The sequence below is a fragment of the Aythya ferina genome (genome assembly GCF_964211825.1).
Source record: "Aythya ferina genome assembly, chromosome: 1".
Classification (NCBI taxonomy): domain Eukaryota; kingdom Metazoa; phylum Chordata; class Aves; order Anseriformes; family Anatidae; genus Aythya; species Aythya ferina.
This window is the reverse complement of record NC_140296.1, coordinates 83,555,639-83,577,982: the sequence shown is the minus strand read 5'-3', so window position 1 is coordinate 83,577,982 and position 22,344 is coordinate 83,555,639. Positions and strand designations below refer to the sequence as shown.

At 41.6% G+C, this 22,344-nt stretch overlaps 2 protein-coding genes across 6 annotated transcripts; both read right to left on the bottom strand.

The window, feature by feature from the left end:
* Positions 1–61: 61 nt before the first annotated feature.
* On the bottom strand, positions 62–10,800 carry LOC311421122 (endogenous retrovirus group K member 24 Gag polyprotein-like). Of its 5 annotated transcripts, none has more exons than XR_014684706.1 (2): positions 2,109–10,800; positions 62–1,330 (listed from the first exon to the last, which is right to left on the bottom strand). XR_014684706.1 is itself a non-coding variant. In XM_084492699.1 (2 exons), exon 2 carries the CDS (start codon positions 5,991–5,993, stop codon positions 4,458–4,460), a length of 1,536 nt encoding a protein of 511 aa, XP_084348825.1. In that variant the 5' UTR covers positions 5,994–6,167; positions 6,920–10,800; the 3' UTR covers positions 62–4,457. The 5 variants fall into 5 exon arrangements, 1 of the variants encoding a protein (XP_084348825.1); XR_014684707.1 differs by having other exon boundaries at positions 62–2,217; positions 2,916–10,800; XR_014684708.1 differs by having other exon boundaries at positions 2,916–10,800.
* A 150-nt stretch (positions 10,801–10,950) lies between these two features.
* Positions 10,951–22,263, bottom strand: EIF2S3 (eukaryotic translation initiation factor 2 subunit gamma). Its single transcript, XM_084492718.1, has 12 exons — positions 22,109–22,263; positions 20,912–20,975; positions 20,271–20,398; positions 20,034–20,155; positions 18,572–18,666; positions 17,245–17,403; positions 16,544–16,678; positions 15,607–15,701; positions 14,575–14,719; positions 13,988–14,157; positions 12,781–12,953; positions 10,951–11,211 (listed from the first exon to the last, which is right to left on the bottom strand). The coding sequence occupies exons 1-12, from the start codon at positions 22,175–22,177 to the stop codon at positions 11,148–11,150; spliced, it is 1,419 nt and encodes a 472-aa protein (XP_084348844.1). The 5' UTR covers positions 22,178–22,263; the 3' UTR covers positions 10,951–11,147.
* Between the last annotated feature and the right edge of the window lie 81 nt (positions 22,264–22,344).

Genomic DNA, 22,344 nt, shown 5'->3' with positions numbered 1-22,344 from the left:
ACTTAAGAAGCATTTTCTTATTGCCTCCATATGTGAAGGGATGAAAGACACAGACTCCTGATGGCTCTTGAACAGAAGGCCTTTATTGCCCTTTTTCACTACTACATACACTTTCCCTGTAGCCCCACGCGCTGTCCACATGCCCGAACCTGTCATACAGCTGGTTTGAGACCCTCAGACACACGCCTCAAGCCAGCCAGCAACTGGCCACTGCCCAAAGCTCATCTTCAACACTGTCACCAAGTTACTTTATCTCAGCCTTGCTCAAGTTTTTGTTTCTACCACTTTTTCCCTTGTGATCTCTAATTCAGGAACGTGTGAAACAGCACGAAGCTACCTGCAAATTCCTTTCCCACATTTCCCCTTTTTTATTTCCAACCAACCAAACGCTTTCTATAGATTTTTCTATCAATCATCGCAAACATTGCAATAAGCACAGTACAGTAAGCAACAGGGTGAGAATCACATGCAGAATTACGACTGTAAAGCAGCGTGCCTACTAGAGTCTACATCAGTCAACAAGCCACTAAGCGCTAGGGATGTTGCTTCGCAGCAATGCTGCTTCTCACTCACACAGCACAATCACACAGTAATGCAAAGAGGCCTCTTGCACTTCTCATTCATACCACAAGAAAATATCACTTAAAATAATTTGTCCATGGCTTCAGGGGGTCCTTGTCTACTCCTGTAGTGAGTGGCTGAGAGTGGAGACCCCTCCGAGGAAAATGCTTGGGGTGCAGCTAGGGGCGTCCGTTCCACAGTCGATCCCACAGCCGAGCAGAGCAACTCCTGGCACAAGGAATGATGCCATTATAGTTTTGTATAATTACACCAAAGAGATGCATTGCAATAAGGAGCAAGTGTGGCGTTGACCATTTGTTTCATAATCTGTTTTTTGCCCATGCAATTGAACCTTACACATGCTGTTGCTATTACACATCCCAGGATGTCTAATTCCTGCGGCTCCAACGGGGCTATCGGTAATTGGACCACCCAACCATCCCAGTTGTTCATTGCCTCTCTGGAGGCATGTCCTGTATCCGAGAGGTTCCACCCCCCCCCACAAGGTGTGGCCCTGTCGATGTGCCCCTAACCAAATTTGTCAGATCCTTATCTTCTAGTGGAATCTAGGCAGGTCGTGAACGGATTTTGCATGCTTTCCATAGACAGACACATATGGTTTTGTCCAGTCATGTTGGCAAGGGTGACCCAGATGTTTTGTCTGGGCTGGATTGAGACCCAGGAGGTGGTCAAGCTGCAGAGATGGACGAGGACGATGGTCCCAACCATGGTCGCACGCCACGAGCCGGCACCCATCATGGTCCTTGTCCTGTGGAAACACAAGCGTACCCTCACCCCCAGGTTATGAAGGGATATGGTCCTTCCCAACCCCCAGTATCCAGATTTCTCATCATAACCATCGCTTTTCCTGTTGGAATGGACGTTAGTCCTGATTCCATTGATTTAAAATGCTTAATGGTGGTATTTCTTTGTATTGAAAAGGTAGTGTCAAATGATTCATGACCTATACCACTTTGTTTAATCTATTCTGTGGGGTCTCCTGTGTCTTCCCCTTTTTCTGTTTTGCCAATAAGTCCTTTAATGTGCAGTGAACGCGCTCTGCTATTGCTTGTCCTGTGGGTGAGCGTTGGATGCTTGTCTTGTGAGTGATGCCCCAAGTATGGAAAAAAACCCGCATAGAGCGGCTCACATAAGCCGGGCCATTATCAGTTTTTATTTCTTTAGGGATTCTGAGGGCGGCGAAGGCTGCACGGAAAGGCACCTGTACGTGACAGCTTGTTTTGCCCATCATCGCAGAGGCCCAGAGCACATGCGAAAAAGAATCTATGGACATATGAACATATTTTAGCCTCCCGAACTCAGGAAGGTGAGTAATGTCAGTTTGCCAAATCTGAAGAGAAGAGAGGGCCCTAGGATTAATTGTATTTGGTGGGCCTGATTGTTGTTAACAATCCAGGCAGGTCTGTACTATGTGCTTAGCATCTCCTATGGGGATGGAAAATTGTTTGGACAATGCTTTTGCTGCCTGGTGGAAGAACTGATGTGATAAACAAGCCTGGGACAATGTATTTGGCACGGGGACTTGCAATGCAATGTTGGTCAGTTGACAGGCCCAGGCCTTTCCTTCTGTAAAGAATCCCGGGAGTGTCGTATGACTTCTAATGTGCATCACACAATAAGGGTGGGTACGGTGCTCTACAAGAAATAATAACTCTTTAAATTTTAAGAATAGCGCCTCGTTCTGGATGTGTTTGATCTGAGATCTTTTGATTCATTGTGCTACTGCATAATGTGAATCAAACACAATATTTAGTGGAGCCTGGTCCTATTGCTTGAATGCCATTACTACCACATGTAATTCTGCTATCTGAGGGGAGCCCTGTATTGTTTCTATCACATGCTGCCAGTGGCCTCCTTGTTCCCACGTGACTACAGCTTTTCCTGTTCTCCCTGACCCATCTGTAAATGCTGTTTGTCCTTGGGCTGGGTGCCATCAATATAGTGGCTTGTCCTCAACCTGTACGTTATTAGAAAAAGTAAGCATTTTATGAGATGGGAGATGTATATCAAATTGACCATTGAAACCCAAAAGGGCTGACTGTAGCTCTAAGCTATTCTGGAGGCACCAATCAAGGCAGTCTTCAACTATCAAAATGATAATGGATTTTGGCTTTTCTCCAGCCATTTCTATAATTTGTTCTCTGCCCTTCCTAATCAAATCTGAAAACATCTCAATGCAGGTGGCAAGTGTCTTTGTCGTTTGGTGAGGTAGAAACACCCATTCTAATAGTAGTAATGGGTCTGTTGTGTTGGAGTCCCATTGAGCACTAATAGCTAAAGGCTGTGGATTTTGGTTGCATATGTAGAGCTGAACAGGTAAATTTTCTGCTCACCACTAGCATTGCTGGGCAGAGATCTCCTCTATATGGTGTAGTGTCACCCTGTCTTCATTAGTTTAGTGTCTTCAGCTGGCAGGGCGTATTAATATCAGTGTCCCCTTTTAACAACTCGAACAGGGGTGCTAGGGTATGGTTGTCAATTCCACATTGCATTCTTATCCGATTGATATTGTCTATAAGTTTCTGGACATCATTGAGCGTGTGTTTTTCCATTGTAATGGCTAAATTTTGGGGTTGAATACTTTGCTGCAGTATCTTCCAGCCTAAATATTTCCAAGGAGCCTCCATTTGATTTTTTTCCTGCACGATTTGTAATCCCCATTTCTGTAACTCCTGCCATAGAACAGGCAGTACTTCTTGCATTGTCTGTCAGACTGGAGAGCAATATGTCATCCATATAATGATAATGTATATGTGCGGGAATTGTTTGCATATGGGTCATAGTGCTCCTGCTACGTATGTTTGGCAAATTGTTGGGGAGCTTTTCATCCCTTGGGGCAACACAGTCCAATGATACCTATCCATTGGTTCTATCTTACTGATTTTGGGGACCAAGAACGCGAATCAAGGAGCAACAGCAGGGTGAAGCAGAATAGTAAAGAAGGAGTCCTTTAAATTGATAATTATTATATGCCAGTTTTGAGGGATCATAGCAGGAGAAAGTAATGTGGGATGGCGAGCTCCCATGTCTTCCATTGCACTGTTTATTTGACATAAATCGTGAAGTAATCGCCATTTTCCACTTTTCTTTTTAATAGCAAGCACGGGTGAATTCCAGGGGCTGGTTGTGAGGGTAATGTGTCCCAATTGTAACTGTTCTTGGACAAGTTCTTGGAGAGCAGTGACCTTTTCTGCAGGGAGCGGCCATTGATTCACCCACACAGGATTATTAGTCCTCCAGGTGAGTCTCATGCGTGGTCATTTGTCAATGGTCGCTATCGAAAATTTTCTGGAAAGCTCAGGGTAAACTCTCCCTGTCCCATCACATTATAGAGCGAGCCTTCACGAGTCTTAATAGTAAGCATATCCCGGCTCTGAAAAGTATCGGAGACACCACCAACTCCCACAAAGCTTTTTGTGGTGGAATCTAATGGCCAACCTTTGGGCCAATCCTGAAGAGCAATGGATGCCCCGGTATCCATTAATATGGTTATTTGTGCACTCAAGGGGTCACCTCTGGGTGATGAAGTGTTACGGTCAGTGTAGGTCTCTTGATGGCGATGGCCGAGGCCCAAAAAACTGATGGGGGTCCCGCGTTGTGTTGGTTGTGTGTCTCTGCTTGTGGAACTATGGCTTCAAATAGCATGAACTGTCCAATTCTAGTCTGCTTGGGTATGAGCATTGGAGGAGAGGGAGTCCATGCCATTGCTTGTGTTATTCCTTCATAATCAGCATTGATTACTCCAGGCAACACAAAAAGACCCATTAGTGTGGTGCTAGACCGCCCTAGCAAGCGGGTGCTGCATCTCTTCCCTATTGATCCCTTTACGTTCAGAGGTATTTCACAGACCCAAATGTCCCAAAGGGTGCAGCTCATTACTGCAGAGCCATCCCATGTGGCGCTTTCTTGGGTTTGGGCTGTGCAGGAACCCATGGTGACGCAGTCGGTGGGACTGCTGGAGCAGGGGGCGGCTGCGGTTGCGGCCCAGTAGTCATCACCACCTGCCCCAGTGACTTCTGCGAGGACGGCCCGGCCACTGGTGTCATCGTGCAGCCCTGTCCCACGCTCCGCTTGCCGTGTCCCTGCCGCGGCTGTGAAGGCTGACCCTCTGCGTCATGCTTCCAGCGGCACTGCCTAGCCCAGTGCCACCCCTTGCCGCACCGCGGGCAAATGGTGGGAGGAGCAGGGTTACCACCTTCCCCCCCGGCCCCTCGCTGTGGGCATTCGGTGGCAAAATGCCCCGTGGCCCGGCAGTGGAAACACCGCTTACCCCCGCTTTTAAGCGCGGCAGCAAAAGCTGCGGCCAAAGCGGCAGCGTGATGGTCTATGGACCCAGCTCGACTGCAAGCCTTTATCATTTGTACCAACGTAGCGTTAGCAGGCAGGGCACGGAGTATTTTCTTACAGTCTGCGTTTGCGTTTTCCACTGCCAGGTTTAGCGTAAGGACCTCCTTCGCCTCGCTGTTGTCAATTTGTCTGTCCAAAGCGCCTCGCAGTCTGCCAATGAACTGCATGTAGGGCTCGGTAACGCCTTGCCTGACGCTGGTAAACGATGGCTCGGCTTCTCCAGCTCCAGGCAACTTCAGCATGGCCTGCAGGGCCAGAGAGGCGGACTGCCGCAGGACGGCGGCGTTGAGCCGAGCCTGCAGCCTCGGGTCCAGGAACGGCCCCGTCCCCATCAGCTGTGGGACCCCGGCCCCGCGGAGGGGGTCACCAGGCGGCCGCTGCATGTTGCCCAGGGCGGCTAACCTGCACCCTGCTTCCCATTTTTGCTCCCAGAGCAATCTGTGTTTCGGCGTTAAAACCAGCGCGGCTATCTGACGGCAGTCGTACGGCACCAGCAGCTGGCCAGCCATAACATATTCCAACAACGACTGAGTGAATGGTGCGCGTAATCCATGCGTGGTCACAGCCTTCCTTAATTCTTTAATTAGGTCCCACTGGAAGGCATTACCGGGGGTAGGCAAGGCAGGAGCCAAGGGGTTCAGCAGCAGTCTGCGGCCCTCTTCCTTGTCATCCCCCAGGTCTATCAACTTGCACCGCCCTGGGGACCTTGCAGGCTCTGATCTCGGTTCGGCTGCTGTCATGGCCTGGGCAGCGGTGCTCTGTACTGTCTTTTCTGCCTGCCACAATCTTAAAGTCTCAGTCACCAGCCACCACGTAGTAATCACCTCAGCAGCATTAGTATCCCCCCTGGACGCTGCTTCCCATAGTATTTTCCCCGCTTGGTCCCAAGTTTTTACATTGAATACTGTGGAAGCCATTGAGGGGAACCCTTGTTTTCGCAAAAATTTCAATAGTAGCTTTATCTTAAACGGCTCATTTTTTACTCCCCTGTCTATTAGGAGTTGCGTTAGTAGTTTCACGATAGCTTCTTCCTCTGGCGAAAGGCTAGAAAGGCCAGCTCCCATGATTAACGCCCAGCTGCTCACCTGTCCTTCAGGCCATGTCCCGGGGCTGAAGCTGCAGTCCAGCTGTGAGCTTGACTCCTTCGGCTGGGTTCCCTTCAGATGCTCCTGCAGCGCTGCTCCTCCCACGTCGGGGTCACCATTGAAGGGATGCAAGACACAGACTCCTGATGGCTCCTGAACAGAAGGCCTTTATTGCCCTTTTTCACTACTACATATACTTTCCCCATAGCTCCACACACTGTCCACGCGCCCGAATTGGTCATACAGCTGGTTTGAGACCCTCAGACACGTGCCTCGAGCCAGCCAGCAATTGGTCACTGCCCAAAGCTCATCTTTAACACTGTAGCCAAGCTACTTTATCTCAACCTTGCTCAAGTTCTTGTTTCTACCGCTTGCTTCCTCATTATCTCTAATTCAAGGACATGAGAAACAGCATGGAGACACCTGCAAATTCCTTTCCCATGCATATGTATGATTACAAACCAAGCTTTCCCCAAACCTCCTCTTTTTAAAGTACAAAAAGCAGAAAAAAAAATCATCCTAAATTTTTGTTGAATCTAAGCCTACTCATCCTTTTAAGACTTTATATGTTCCTCAGCATTTTATAATTTTCTTCAAAGAAAGGACCTCAATAAGCATCGCACACAAATACAAGCTTTTACCTTTCTTTATCCCTTTGCTGCATCACAGGATTAGTTTCCTGCATATCCATTCACTGTCCTATTTGCATTGAGCAAGTGCTACACGTATGCAATACCCTAACCAACAAACATACTAAAGCATTAGAGAAAATACCAATATGTTACTAAGATAATGACGGTTTTTTCCCCAGTATTTTTGTGAAATCATGGCTTTGCAAGCCAGCTTTTAAACTGTTAACAGCAGCAGCAGCACCACAATTCTGGGAAATGCTCTCTTCATGTTACCTCCTTGTTGCACAACCAGCTTCGTATCCTAGGAAATGGCCATGCAGACGCTTTGCAGACACTCGGGCATGCCTCCTTTCTTTAATCAGCGCAGAGTAACTCTCAAAAATAATTAAAAAGTAGAAACAGCCAGAATCTTGGGGAAGGAAAAATAGAGATGTTTTGATTTTATGGTTTTATTTGTATATATATACTTTTTTTTTAAATACACGCTGCTTGGACTTGTAATACTACAGTTACACCATCCTGGCTTTAATTGCATTACCAGTGTGAATTAATGGACCTGTGCGACTGATGTATGCACATGGACCGGAATTTATTTTTAGTTTAATGGAGATAGAGCACAACAGTATGAAGTCTTAAGTTACATTAGATACCTAAGGAAATGAAGGTTAATTTCCTAATTGGGGAAAGCAAGAACAGGATTTCCCATATTCTGTCACCTACAATCTTACGACAGATGATTTGGCCTTGAAACCACATTTTAAATCCAAGCTGCCAACAGAAATGCATAGCCTTTGACCTGATTCTCTTTTAATTCCTAAAAGGAAAATGGATTTTCTTCCAGTAAAGTTGTTACTGAACTCCTCGGAATGACCGGCAGCCAATGTCTTACGAGTTTTAATAGAGAACCAGTTACGGGTTCATTAAAAGACAGCTAACTTACACCAGTCTCATAGATTTTTGACATGCTGGAATGCTTTTACAAAATATGTAGTGAGGTGATGTATTACCTGGAGCATTGTGTCCAGTTCTGGGCTCCCCAGTACCAGAGGGACACAGAGCTACTGGAGCGAGTCCAGAGGAGGGCTGCTAAGATGATGAGAGGCCTGGCACAGATGTACATGTATAATGTTGCAACGGGCACAAACTGAAGCACAGGAGGTTCTGGCTGAATATCTGAGGGCACTTCTTCACTGTGAGGGTGACAGAGCACTGGCACAGGTTGCCCAGAGAGGTTGTAGAGTCTCCTTCTCTGGAGATATTCAACACCTGCCTGGATGCCATCCTGTGCAATGTGCTCTAGGTGACCCTGCTCAGCAGGGGGTTCGACCAGATGATCTCCAGAGGTCCCTTCCAGCCTCGGCCGTTCTGTGATTGACATTACTTTCCTCCGCATAGCTGAGAGGTTCCACCCTAGCACCCTCCTCAAGCCAACTACCAAATGCTAACAGATCACTGGAAGAGATCCAGTTACTGAAACACGGGTACCTGGTGCCACCCGAGATGCCCTGCTGTATCCTGCCTGGTTGCCAGCTACTGCTCCAGAGTGCAGGAACCGATGGCTGCCAGTTCCATACACGTGCCTTGGCTATCCAACACACCTGAAGCAGGCACCTATGTTCACGTTGCTAAATCTGACCTACAAAAGGTTCAAATAAAAGAGCTCCTTTCAAACAGATCCTTAGTAAAGGGACAGGGCACATGAGTACTGTTACTATTTTTCATTCAAATCAAGAACATTAAATAATTAACTTCCTTAGTTTAGTATGGATCTTTTCTTCTACTTTCATACATCCAAATCATGGCATCTCAATTTCATCTCTGTAGCCAGTGAATGCCAGGTGGCTGTACACAGACACATCAGCACATTACATATGTACACTTACAACATTTGTATTTGGCTCTGACTACTGTCATGTGCCTCATGTTTACATCTAAATCAAAACCTTTTTTTTTTTTTTTTTTTTACTACTCATACCAGCAGAGCCAAAGCTTTTCAGTTAGAGGAAAATTCTAGTGACAAAAAAAAAAAAAAAGTGCATTTTACACGCCCCATTCACCACAGTGTGACAAAATATATAGCACACTTTGTCATATATAAATCCCAGTTCACAACTCAGACCACCCACGCATGCTCCTAACATCCCTTTTCTTGGAAAGGATCAGGAACAGACTTCATTCCAGACAGACAATTCTTCAACAACCATCCACTCTTAGGCAACTCTTTTTCTGCATGACACAGCATACACCCACATACAATGAGCCTAATCCACCGTCAGGAGGAAGTTCCAAATAAAAGAAACTGCTGTAGGAGAGGGCTGCAGCTGCTCAAACACCTAGCCAAGTCTGTTGGAAAAACCACCGTGAAAGCAGGCTGATGTAAAAACAGACCAGAATCAAGGTTTACCATCCTGGCACCCAATTGCTTCTACTCGCTCACTAGTTCCCATCAGTTCCTGTGCACACGATCAGCCAAACAAGGTATTGCTTAATGTTTCAGAGGGAACAAAACAAAATTTCATAAAGCACTTTTATTACTGATAACGTATACCTAATGTATAAATTTGATATTAACTACAGCAGTATCAAACCATATTTTAGACCCAAGCTAAGTAATGACCTATGGATATTGAGATGGAGTGATGTAGTTACGGCTACTGATCCAGCACTAGGACAATACTAGTACTTTGCATTTATTACCTACCTAAGTGAAGGAATACATCAAGTGTTTTGGAAAGATTATAGCACTTCTTTTGAATTTCAGATCAAGACATTAAGGCCTAAACTCCAAAATACATGGATGCCTAAAAATGCCTGTGGGTGCTTAACCAATATATCAGAAGCATTTTGGCTTAGCATTTCTTTAGTATTAGACCCACACGTTGAGGGCATCCAGGAAGAACTCTTTGGAGTAGATTTCAATTTTGTGGCAGAGTTGTTCTGGCACTGACTGTGTTGGCTTACTTTCGCTTCTGTGCCCTCATGCAACCAAACTAGGTAAGATTTTAGTTTATCCAAGTCTTTAGAATTCAGAGTTACATAAACGAGCTTCCAAAGCATTGAAGATGCAATCTTTGAGACATCCATGTTCACTGTATACTGGTCAAGTACTAGGAGAATCAGGAAGAACTGTATCTGACACTTTTTTAAAAGGAGAAGCACTATACAAAAATCAATGCATTTAGTCCCAACACTGTGTGAGGTAGAAGTACTTTACAAATGGAGAAACTGAGTACAAGAATGTAGATGGAATAAGGCAACACAAAATACAGTGTGAAATCATTAACAAAACCAGTCTGCTTCACTGAAGTCCATTTTGATGAGTGAAACAATATTTACCCTTAGAATACCCTTGACCATCCTAAACACAGTAGCTCAAACCAGATTTTGAAAATGAAGACAGTACTTTGTATAAAAATATGGGAAGCAGCATGACTTGCTAAATAGTCTACTATATGAAATACCTACAACTAATTACACTAGGACAAATGAAAAGAAGTTAAACCTAAAAGAATGAGTGTTAGCACCCCACAATAAGTTTGTTACATTGTTTTCTTCCAAGGAGTATGTGATCCAGGAAAGCAAAAGTGGTTTTTATACCTTTCTCATCTCATTGTGATTTTGTCCTTCAAAATCATTCCCTTAACAGCCTTTTCCAGCTATTTTATACTTCAAGATCACAGCTAGTAATTGCTCAATAGCTTAATTTACAATATGCCAGGTTGCTCACAAGTTCCACAAGGATAAACAGCTATGCTTCAAGTTAATCCTGTTCTTTTTGTAAACCCATTCTAACGTAAGTTCAAAAAAAAAAATAAAAATTACTGTCAATTCAGATCCAGTTTGTGTTTTTTCTTTGGGGGTTTATCCAAAGCTCCTTGTAATATTGAAAGTGACAAATATAAGTCATCTTAATTATAACATGTACTACAATCACAATCCTACAGTCAGAACCATACAAATTTCAGAAGAAAGCTTTTACTGTAAACAGCTGACTAAATAAACCAAGATGTTGTGCAGAAAGGGTACTAGTCTTCCGGGAAAGGATGTTTTTTGCTTGTTTAATTCTTGTACTGGTTGAGCAATCACTGCTCTCTTTTGTTATTCAATATGTTTTAGGAATTAATGAAAATAAGTGATATTATTTTATTTCCATACCAGATTTATGGCTTGTGTGTTACACTGGGGCTGGCTTGACTGATATTAAACAGATATGTCTGAAAGAGAAAACATAAATTAGACATGCCATGAGACATGTGCAATTAATTTCTACTAAAATGTGGATAATGAAACCCACTTCTACAACATTTCTTTTACACTTTTAATGGTGATAATGACTAGTATTTTAGTAAGAGGGTAAAATTCAGTAAGATGTACAAGGAGAGCCATACAACTCAAAGATAATGTTTGCACAGCTTCCAATTTCACTGTGAAAATATACCCCCTCCAAAGTAGATAGGAATAGGCACTTCATCTTTAAAAATGAAGCACTCTTTTTCGTTCTTCAGTCATCATCGACAGTTGGCTTGATTGTCACTCCTCTTCTGATTTGACCCCAACCAATTAAACTGTAAAAAGAAAAACAGTTTATATTACTTTTAATAGCAGTTAGAAATATCCAGAATAAATCAACGTACTTCTATTGTGCTTAAGCCTTCAATTCACATATTTTGGATTTTTTCCCCACTTGCCTTCCTCACAAAACATCCTGCAAGATCTAAGGATGAGAGACATAGAACATCTGCACGATTGTTATCTATTAAGAATGCACCTCACAACAGTAAACAAAAAATCTGAAGGTTTTGTAACATAAGTTGCAATAGGTAACTGTAAATATAGCTAAATCTCTTTCTACCTATATGAAAGTGCTGCATTACTTTCAGAGAGAAATAAAAATGTGAGGATTCAGACAAGATGGCAGTAAAATTATAAACAATTCTAACTCTTAATGAAACTACAACCTATAAAGGTAAATCAATTCTCAGTTTGGTAATCTTATATTAAGGCCCCTTTTGTAGGCCATTGTCACCTCAGAAAAACATACTTAAAAGAATTTAAGATCATGTTCATTTACACAGTCATCAGGCAGACCATATTAACTCAACTATCTTTAATGCATTTTGCATTTTCAGCAAGGAGATGCACAGGAACTATGTGCATTTCAATTTCATTCACTAATGGTAGGGGCTCTCATGATGATTCGGTAATCATCAGCAGAGCACCGAAAAAAAGTAACCAAAATCAATTAACATTGGATTTCCTACTTTTTGGGACCATACTTATAGCTTATAACTAGTCCACATTTGGAATCTGTGTTCCCTGGAACATACAAGTACATCTTGTTTGCTTTGCCATTTGCTGCTTAACTTCTATGCCTTTATGTATTTATTTTCTATTTTTTCTCCTCATCTTTTCTTGCTTTCTTACCACCTTCTCAGTACTCCATTCCCTCAGGCAACAAGTTCCTTCCCACAATACTGTACAGAGACAAGTGTCCTTTTGGCAAACTTTGCTTATGTTTTATGAGTGGGAAGTACGAAAGACAGATGCCTTTGAACAAAACTTGTATTAAAATTTGCATAAGTTGACAGTCGCTGGCTTAAAAAAAAAAAAAGCACTGTTCTGTTTCCAATACATTCTCCTCTTCCTTTCTGCTTTTGCTATCTTAATTTAGGTTCTTTATTTCTCTTCCCTTCTTCTTTCTCCTGTTCAAGAACTTATCTTTTTCTTTTCTTCTGCTCACTCTGTGCAGGGTTTCCTGATTCATCAGCTATCTCCAGGACAAGAAGCACCAAATTCCTGTCTGTGCTTTCCCGTTGAACTGAAACACCCATCCATGGATACTAAAGCCTCAGTTCTTTTTCATACAGTAAGAACTTCTCGGGTGAATGCTCCTGTTTCCTTATACTTTCCCCTCATACTGCAAGAATTGTGCAGGGTCAAGGAATATAAATACCCTTATGTTCTTATGGAATAAATACATAAGAGTTACAGTACGCATAATCATCTAAAGAGCAGTACAGCACTAAGCTTAACATTAATCATCAATCGAATCCGCTTATCATTTTTAGCCTCCATGCATTTTTTGTGTTTATATCATAACAGCCAGATATTCTACCAATTTGCTGCCCACTTACCGCCAGTGCTTCTCAACTCTTCGACTCAGGGCAATTTTTTCTCCTACTTCTGTGCACACTGGGTTGGTTAGCACAATCTTGCCCAAATCAGCCTTTACTGCACTGACTCTCCCTCCAGTAGATAAGGATCCTATGTTTACCATTAAAACTTCATTCTTTGATAGTTTTTGCACCTGAAATAAGACATACAGAAGTCTGAAACATAAGCTTTAGTATTTAAAATAACCTGCTCACACTAAGCCAAGATCATTTAGCAATGCAATTCCTCAAATGAAGAGAAATACCACCGACAGTACTGAACATTATTACCTAATGGCCACAAAAATGATACAGCTGAGAAATGTAAAAACCATAGATATCCCACATAAAAACCATGCAAAAGCATCAGTGGATAAAAAGTTTATATTTTTAACTCTTGTGAAGGCCAATACACGTAGTACTGCAGGTTCTTGTTGTACCTAAATCCCAAGAAGGTATATCCTATTTACTGTAATACATACCTAGAACTGCACATACTCTATCAAAAGCAAAATCGTCATCTTACATATTGCTACAAAGCGTTTTACCGTTCTTTTAAATTATCTGGATATTTTCATTTTCCTTATGCCTACATACATCAAAATGATTTCTCAAAAAATAATTCCACAGAGGATCTGAGGACTGAAGTATTTCATTTATTGTTGCATGAAGCAGGCTGTGGATGTTAACGCTAAGAAGGAACAGTATGATCTTCTGGTTTTGTTAGTATAAAATGGACCATGGAACACAAAGCCATACTGTGTATCAAGTTCAGTTTCTATTCAGCTATAGTCTTTCAGAAATATTTAACTTTAAGAAGTTCTTCAAAGAGAGAATCTACAAAACGCAGGCAAGTAGGAAGTAAATCAGTGTGTGCATATTGCACCAATGAATATGCTGATAGCAAAGGAAAACTACCAATGTGTTTAAAAGAATATGTAACTTGAAGATATATTTGTATTTCATAGTATTTTAAGCTACTCTGATATGAATTCCTATTCCTCTGAAGAGCTTTATTCTGTAAAATTTGAGGTAACAGTTTTGCAACAACCGTATACAAACAAGGAAACAAAATGCTACATCAAAAATGTAGGTATTAAGGAAACTTAGCACATGTTGTTAAAACAGAAATCAGAAAAAAAGTACATGAAATACTTTTTTATTTTTTATTTTTAAAAAGGGTACAGACCTTTGCAGCTTTCTTGTCCCCTTCAGTACGCACACCTAATAGTCGTCTCAGCAGGAAATAGGAAATTTCTAACTCTGTAAATATTTCAGGCAGTGCTCCAACTGCACCAAGAACTTGCCCTACCATTCGGTCAGCCCGACACAAAGTTGGATCGATCTTAGTTCCAACTCCTACAACATAACAAGGAAAGTCCCAAGGAGTAATCAAAAGGGAGATGTCACATTTACGTTATTAAAATATTTGAATGAGACCTCAAAACAATAAACTGAGAATGTACTGTGAATTCCCTGTGAACTTGGACAGCCCTTTCAGAAAGACAGATCAGTCTTGCTGGCAAAACACATGAAGAGATATTCTACCATTATAGCTGATAAAATTAACAGTTTAAATTGATTGAAGTTGGCTAGCGACAGGAAAATTATTTCATAAATACTTAGTTTTCACACACATTGTCTCTTTCTACATCTAAGTATTTGAAATTGCTCATATCCCTTTTGGTTTCACTTAGCAATGGATTTCAGTGTAGTAACCAAGTGTTTTCAATAAGCATTGGACAGAAAGATCTTTCTGTAAGAGAATATCCTTACCTATAAGACCTCCTGGAGCAGCGTACTGTAGATCATTGTGTTCTGCAAAGAGTGACACTATTTTGGAAAAGATTGGCTTACACATGAGTTTTCCTTCACTGTCCTTGGACACAATACCAGGCCGGACCTCAATTTCCTGACCAACCTAATTACAAAGGTGAAAAAGTGGTTAACAGGTGGTTTCACAGGAACATGAAGAAACTACTAGTCATAGGTAAGACATACTTCTTCCAAGGCCCACTGTTAATACAAATCCTATGTTTTGGGCTACTGTAGAACTTCTACGACTTTGGCACTGCTTAATGCAAGCCAGACAATACCTAAAGCTCTGTATCTTACAGCCAATCAAGCAATTGCTTTTCCTTCCAATTAATTTTAAATAACTGCTTTTGCAAAGGATCTTTATCAGCTTTAATTATGACATATAAATTAAGTTTATTTTTTTAATAACATTTCATTTAGAAGTGTTACAGCACCAATAAAAATTGTGTTAATTTAATCTGTGTAACTGATCATTGATAAACCAGAAAAAGAAAATACAAGTTAAATAAATGCTCAAAGAGGATTTGCTTTCCGGTCTAATGCAGTAACTTTTGAAGTTCCCACCCACTGACACAAGAAAAAAATATTTACAGAATACTTGAGACAGGAAGCGAGACCTGTGGGAACCTACACACACTTCAGAGGTACCTTTAAAGTTTTTCCCCTTCCTCCACAAAATAATTGACAAAGTAAGAGTGGTAGGACAGGGAAAAAGTAATTAGCTCCCTCAACTTTTGTTAAGCAATGAAAACAGTATTATTAATAATAAAAGGATACAGAAATATTATTTTTTTTTTTAAATCAGTGTTTCTTGTTACATTATTTTAAAACAGGAAAGTAGCAATGATGCACATACAGACAGGATAGCTGCCACCTGATTGTATTCTTCTTAAAAAAAAAAAAATGAACTACATAGATTAATTTTGTACTGAAAACGTACAAAAACTACTCGTTATCACTAAAAATCTCCAAAAAGAGAGAAACGATTACCTTTAAAACACCCTTTAGAATACTGCCACCAGCTACTCCCCCCTTAAGGTCATCCACTTCACAGCCCGGCTTGTTGACATCAAAAGATCTAATTACTGAAAAGGACAAGAAACAAGTTTACATTTAAGAGCCAGTTTTCAAAGAATTTGTGTTTTTTCAACAACAATTTCAATTACTTCCTTATCGTTATGAAGGTATCCAACTATTTATGAAAACATAATTCCAAGAGAATAAAACATGAATATTTAGCTGATTTGTTCTCAAATTAATTTAAGCAGCACATATATATAAACAGTATTTTAAAAATCTATTTCTGCATAACACACATTAAGTTAAATATCAATACCTGAAAAATAAAGCAATGATCAGCTATTTAGAAAACTTCAATATTCACAACGTCAACTTCTTTGTAACCTTGTTTTAATGTATTCCATTCATATGCACTATGAACATGTTCTGTGGGTTTTGGGGGAAGAGGCAAAAATGTGGTTTTATTGTAGTGGCACTGAATTTCAAAATATGCTGTACAAGAACAGAGGCTTTTTAATACAGGAAATTTAACCAGGCTACCCTAACTATAGGATTTTCACGTAAATTACTTTTCAAACGAAACAGCCTGTCTATACTTTGTTAAATCAAGTTTAAATCCACAGCAATTAATGTTTAAGATACTGACAAATTTCTCATCTTTATTGCATTTTACTACTGTTGGACACACAGAACATATACAAAAGAACAATTACCTTGGATAGATTTAACTGGCTTAATTTTGCTATCAACAAATTATACAGGTCTCGGAAAAGAGTTTTAAAGAGCAAACTGAATGCTCCTTTTAAGCCCATGTCTTTTTAGAGCATTCTGCAACATGGTGTTCTGAGTGTAGGTAAAGGTAGGAAACATTTAAATCACAAAAGCCCGAAGATAAGCATTTACATACCAATAAGCCTTGGTTCGGATGTGAAGTCTCGCAAAGGGACTGGGATTTTCTTCACTATATACTCACAGACTACCTCAATGTTGTATTTCAGCTGTGCTGAGATTGGAATTATTGGAGCTCCTTCTGCAACTGTACCTAAAACCAGTTCCACATCAAGCCTTAATATAATATTTATAGAAGCATGACCAAGTGTTCTGTCATTGTTATAAGCACTAATGAAGTTTGAAGCACACTTTACACGTATTTCTCAAGGCAGTATCACAACATACACTCTTCCCTTCAACATCTTAGCTCAAACCAGCCAGACCTACTTTTCCAAGGCAGTCTGAAACCACCTTCGCATTGCCACTGGATAACTCCACACAGAGGAGTTTTACAGTTGCTCTATGAAAACTGAGAAAGGTAATCTGCTTCTGGGTGAGCAGAAAAAGTCTTAAGAGAATTTCCTCAGAGAGATCAGATACCTAAACATTTGATACATTGGCATTCATTTTAAAGTCAGTTTTTGTGAACCAAAACGTGAAGCACAACTCCAATCACTTATTTTTTTTGAGATTAACAGACCATGTGTATCAGTGAAGTCCAATTCAGGGCTTTTCTATATGTTTATAAACAAACAAACAAACAAACAAAAACCATCTCTATGTCCCAACACCAAATAACTTCCACCACTGACTGGATTTCTGCTGGTGAAAACTTACCTTGTACAAATGCAAGAATCTGTTCATACTGTTCTTTAGCCTGGCTCTCTTTCACCAAATCAATCTTATTCTGCAGAATCAAAATATGTTTCAGTTTCATGATTTCTATAGCAGCTAGATGTTCTGAGGTCTGGGGTTGAGGGCATGACTCATTGCCAGCTGAAAGAAGAAAAGGGACTGTGATATAGAAGCTAGAGAGACTGACAAATCTCCTGCACTTAGGACATTTAAAAAAAAAAGTCAGCCTTTTTTTTAAAAAAAAAAAAAAAAAAAAAAACGTAAGCTACATGTGAAACACCCACTCTTTCCCAGAACTGCTGGATTCAGCATCCACAGAATATGATAGATGAGTGGTTGCAAAACCAGTCTGCCATTCTACTTGCTCCCAGTGGAAACAGATTTAAAGTTTCCCAAGATACTGACAGCTAACTCACATCTACTTGAATCATGCCACCCTCTAGGTCTCTAGACATCTCAGTACTGACTGTACTGGACCTTTCAAAAAGGTATTAAAATTCTTCAGAGTTTTCTTATCACTAACAATAAAACCAGCAACATCCCCAAACTGTATGACAGACAGTAAAGATATTAAGTATGTGAATAGGGCAGTTATCAGTACAGCTGGCCATCCAAGAAGCCAACTTTGACCCCATGTGCCATTATGACAGTTAATCTCACTTTAGTTTGGTCTATCACACTTTCTAGACTTAAGATGTCACTCCCTATTTATCAGTTACCTTGGACTATTTAAACTTCAATATCTGAAGTTGGTGTTCTTGTTTGTTGACATGCCCTGTCCAGATAACGTAATTGCCATGTATCCCTGTAGAGCATTCTATTGTTTCACAAACATAAAAATGAGTTTTACTTATTTCTGATCACTTGCAAATCAGAACAATTGTTTTAGTCAAGCTCAATCTCCTGTACCTGCATTTGCCCCATATTCACCTGCATTTACTGCTCATACTGATGGCTGTGTACTCTCCTGTATGACTAAGACTACAAACTTAAAGCAAACTGAAGCTTCAGATAAAAGTAACCGTATCCAATGCATTTCCATAAAATATAAATGTTACAGTAGTATTCACTACAGAGATTTATCTTGGCCAACTGACGGCTACCAGGCTATTGACCATGTATAGCTGTATTTAAAAAAGCTTGTTGGAATGTATTTTCACTGTAACATCACTTAAGCTTCTTAAACACATCTCAAAAGCATTCTCTTGTTTTAACCACTCACCCCACCCCACTAGATTTCAAAACCCATACAAAGCTGCCTTATGGTATTAAAAAAAATAGAGCCCTGCTTTTGTGTAACAATTCTTACCTATCAACAGTAAAGCTGCATCCATTACTGCTGCACCGTTCAACATAGTAGCCATCAAAATATCATGGCCAGGACAATCCACAAAAGAGACATGCCTGTTGTAGAAGAAAGGGAGAAAAAAAATCAAGAAAAAAAGCCATTAATCAACAACTTCTCTGATTTATGTGAATGGTTAAGCAGATACACAAGTTAAGATAAATAAATAAAAACAAATAGAACGAGTTTAAGTAAATAAAGAAGCAAACAAAATTTCAAGACAGTTGCTGAGGAGTAATATATTACAAGTATACACATAAGAACACAAAGACTATGGAAAGGCTACAGAAAGACTGAGTTCCAAGATTCAATACCATATACTCACACTAGTTATTGCTTTAATATTTCAAAAAAATACATGTAAATTAGACTAGATTTAAATGCACCAGAACAAAAAAAAAACACAGGAACTAGCACATTGTACACCATCTCTCTGATCTCTTTTAAGATGCCTCTCACTCCAATTTTAGAAAATGATGCATCTTTAATTACATGGTAACAATTGCACTTCAAAGATTTATCCAGAGACAGCACTACAGCTGCTAGCTCCAATCTTATGAATGCGTTGTGCAGCTGATAACAGTCAACACACTACATTCTTGTGTGAAACTATTCAATGAAGAAACCTTGCAGCATGCCACCAAAAAGCAAGAGACTAATTTTCCGCTTCGCCAGCAACATTAAAAATCTACAATAAGCAAATAAACAGCAAGATAAAGAACCTAAAGCTTTAAAGCAATAGCTTAAACATGGCTGCACAACAATCACACTCTGACAGAAGCTATTGTTAGAACTAGTGCTCTACTGGGAATCTGAGGAAAAGGAGGAAATACATGACTACAGCAGGACGCCTATTTTATACGTAAGCATGAACCAGGAATCCTGTCATACAACTGCCTTTGTGACTACTCTCATTTGAACAATCATTGTACAGACTCACACAACCACAGCTGTGATTACGATGCTTGCGTAATGACTATGCTATGCTTGTGAAGTAAATGAAGGACGCCTGTCCTCCAGTACTAAGAATCAGGCTTTAAGAGATTCATTTTTAGAACTAGGAAAACTTTTAATCTTTTTTTTTTTTTTTTTTTAATCCATTGAGGCAGAAAAAAACACACACATCAGAAATGAATTTTAAAGATGAGTTTGCAAAGTCCACATTAGTTCTTACTCTGGTGGCTTGAAAAATGTACTTATGGTAAGAGTAGAACAAAGCATCGTTTCACTTCAGTGTCCTGCAAACAGACAATGACAGAGAACACAGTTTAAGAGATGCCTCAGATCGGGGTGTCCCATCTCAGCATCTACGAGCACGCAGTCTGTTATCATTCAGCTCACAGCTCAATCCTGACTATTTTCATTTCTGTAAAGCAAATGCAAATAAAGGAAATACAATTTGCACCACTCATTTTACAGCAGGTACCTGACTAGTTTGAAATTCCCTTTGGTGCCAGGAATATCTGTAGGGAATTCATCTGGGGTGCTACTTCCACAGGATCGGTAACACTCTGGTCGGGAACAGCTCGGGTCATCCAGCTTGTAAATCTGGAAGCAATTTTTAAAAATTGAGAGGTTTAATTAACCGTTAATCATTTATAAGCTTCCATCCACCCTGAAATATATCAGCAACATATTTGCTCTATCTCTACCAATAACTCACCTTTGCATTAGCATAGCCCAGCTTGATGGTGATATTCCTTTCCAGTTCATTTTTAAATCTGACAGTATGAACTCCAGATATAGCTTTGACTACTGTCGACTTTCCATGGGCTACGTGGCCAATTGTACCTATGGTTTAAAAACAGATGCTTGTCAATAAGCCATCGTTTAATTTGTGCAGTGTTCTATTATGGTCAACACATAATCACCCCAAACTCTCTGGAGCCAGCACGCCCAGTGGTACAATCACAATAAATATGGGTTTCTTAAACGCACAACACCCTAGAACTGTCTCTTGACGTGCAGATCTTTGCCCTGTTGTGATTTGCATTTTCATGAAACTCATTTCAACGTGTAATTTTAAGGTATAATAAACTTTACTTTAGCAACTACTCCCCATGTCATTCAACACGGCGTTCTTGAAGTAAAATCACAGTGCTTTTCAAGTTAAAACAGTTTGACTAGTCCCTTCCTGCATCTTGACAAAATTTATAGTAAGAATACCTTATCTACATTACTGTGCTTCAGTAAGGATTTCTTAATTTTTTTTCAACACAGGTACCATATGCTAACACATGAGCACCACAATAAGTTACATTGTTATGCCCCCAGCCCCTCGTTTTTTCAGAATTTTGTTGTTACCTATGTTAATTGTGGCTTGTCTGCTGATGACTTCTGGTGACAGAGGCGTCAGCTTGGTAACATCCTGTATGAAGGAGATTTTACAATTTATTCATCCTGGATCTAAACGTTTAGAGTACTATATGTATTTTCTTAAAATTTATCCAGTAGTTCTATTAAGCAAAATCCAACCGAGCTCATTAAACCACCTCTAGTGTTACGCATTCCATTTTTTTTTTTAAGTATGCAGAATAGGACAAAAAGCCTACAGTCAGAAGAGGTTGCAGTGTTAAAGAAAGACGGAAGAAAAGTAAGCAAAACAAAAAGCTTCAAAAGGAAGCTCTAAAAATAAAAATACCTCGCATCTATCCCCAAACTGAATTGGTTGCAACATGTAAAATCATGTTACCTTTCCACGGGCTACACAGCCAACTGTACTTATGTTTTAAAGAGAAAGGTCTGGCAATAGATGGTAGTTTTCTTTGAGATTAAGGTTCTATTAGAGAAAGTGTATAAATGCAGGTATATTTGCAGCGTTGTGGAGTAAGTAGGCAGAGGGACGTCATTAACGCCATGGCTCTGATTCTGATTTTTTGAATGACAACTTTGTCCTCCAACACTATTATTTCCACCTCGTGTACTGGAAGAAAAAATCTGTTGTCCTCAGCAGATTGCTGCTGGAAACCACTGGCAGCACCTGGCCAAATACGGCATTTCTGCAGCCAGCATACTGCCTGCATCACCCACTACAGCCTTGTGACACCACCCACCCTACTCTCGAGCACCACACGAGCAAAACGTCCGGGTTCGAGGCAGCTTCTGCCCACCTACTGCCCTGATACCGCTACTCCTTGTTGCCTGCCTCGCCGGGACGAGGCTCGCCATGCCGAGCGCCCTGCAGGTGGCAGCGGAGGCTCCGCGGCACCGCGCGAGGCACGCAGCCCGGCGGGGCTGAGCTACGCGACTCGGGCCGAGCGGAAAACGGGCAGAAAACGGGCGAAAAAAGGGCCGAGCAGGCGCAGCCGCAGCCCAGCAGCGAGGCGGGGAGGCGCGGGAGCCGCTGGGGGACGAGCACCGAACCGCAGCGGCGGCACCAACGGCTGGAAGCGCGACACGAGCCCGGTCACAGGCCGCGGGGAGAGCCCAACGGCCGCAGGGCGCTGAGGGGAGCCCACCCAACGGCCACGGCCACGGCCCCGCGCCCCGCCCGCCCCTCACCAGGGTGCCCAGGTCCTGCCGGGAGAGGTGCGGCTGCCCCAGCGTCACCCCCGCCTCGTCCCCCGCCATCTTGGCCGCCAGAGGAAGCCGGGGCTGCCCGCGCCGCCGCCTGTCCCCCGGCCCCGCTCTCGGCCCCGCCCCGCGCCGCCCTCAGCCCGGCCGCACGGCGCTGCCCGCCGCAGCCGGCACAGCCCGGCTCGGGGCCGCCCCGCCGTGGCTTGCGGCGCGGCGGGGCG

Bases quoted from the DNA above. Each gene is read 5' to 3' on its own strand.
- EIF2S3 (XM_084492718.1), bottom strand. From the start codon at position 22,177: ATGGCGGGGGACGAGGCGGGGGTGACGCTGGGGCAGCCGCACCTCTCC. The intron at 16,679-17,244 runs GTAAGTTTTCAC...AACTGGTTTTAG, and splicing joins GATTCTTGCATTTGTACAAG to GTACAGTTGCAGAAGGAGCT. The intron at 12,954-13,987 runs GTCTGTACCCTT...GTCTTATTTCAG, and splicing joins GGGACAAGAAAGCTGCAAAG to GTGCAAAAACTATCAAAGAA.
- LOC311421122 (XM_084492699.1), bottom strand. From the start codon at position 5,993: ATGGGAGCTGGCCTTTCTAGCCTTTCGCCAGAGGAAGAAGCTATCGTG.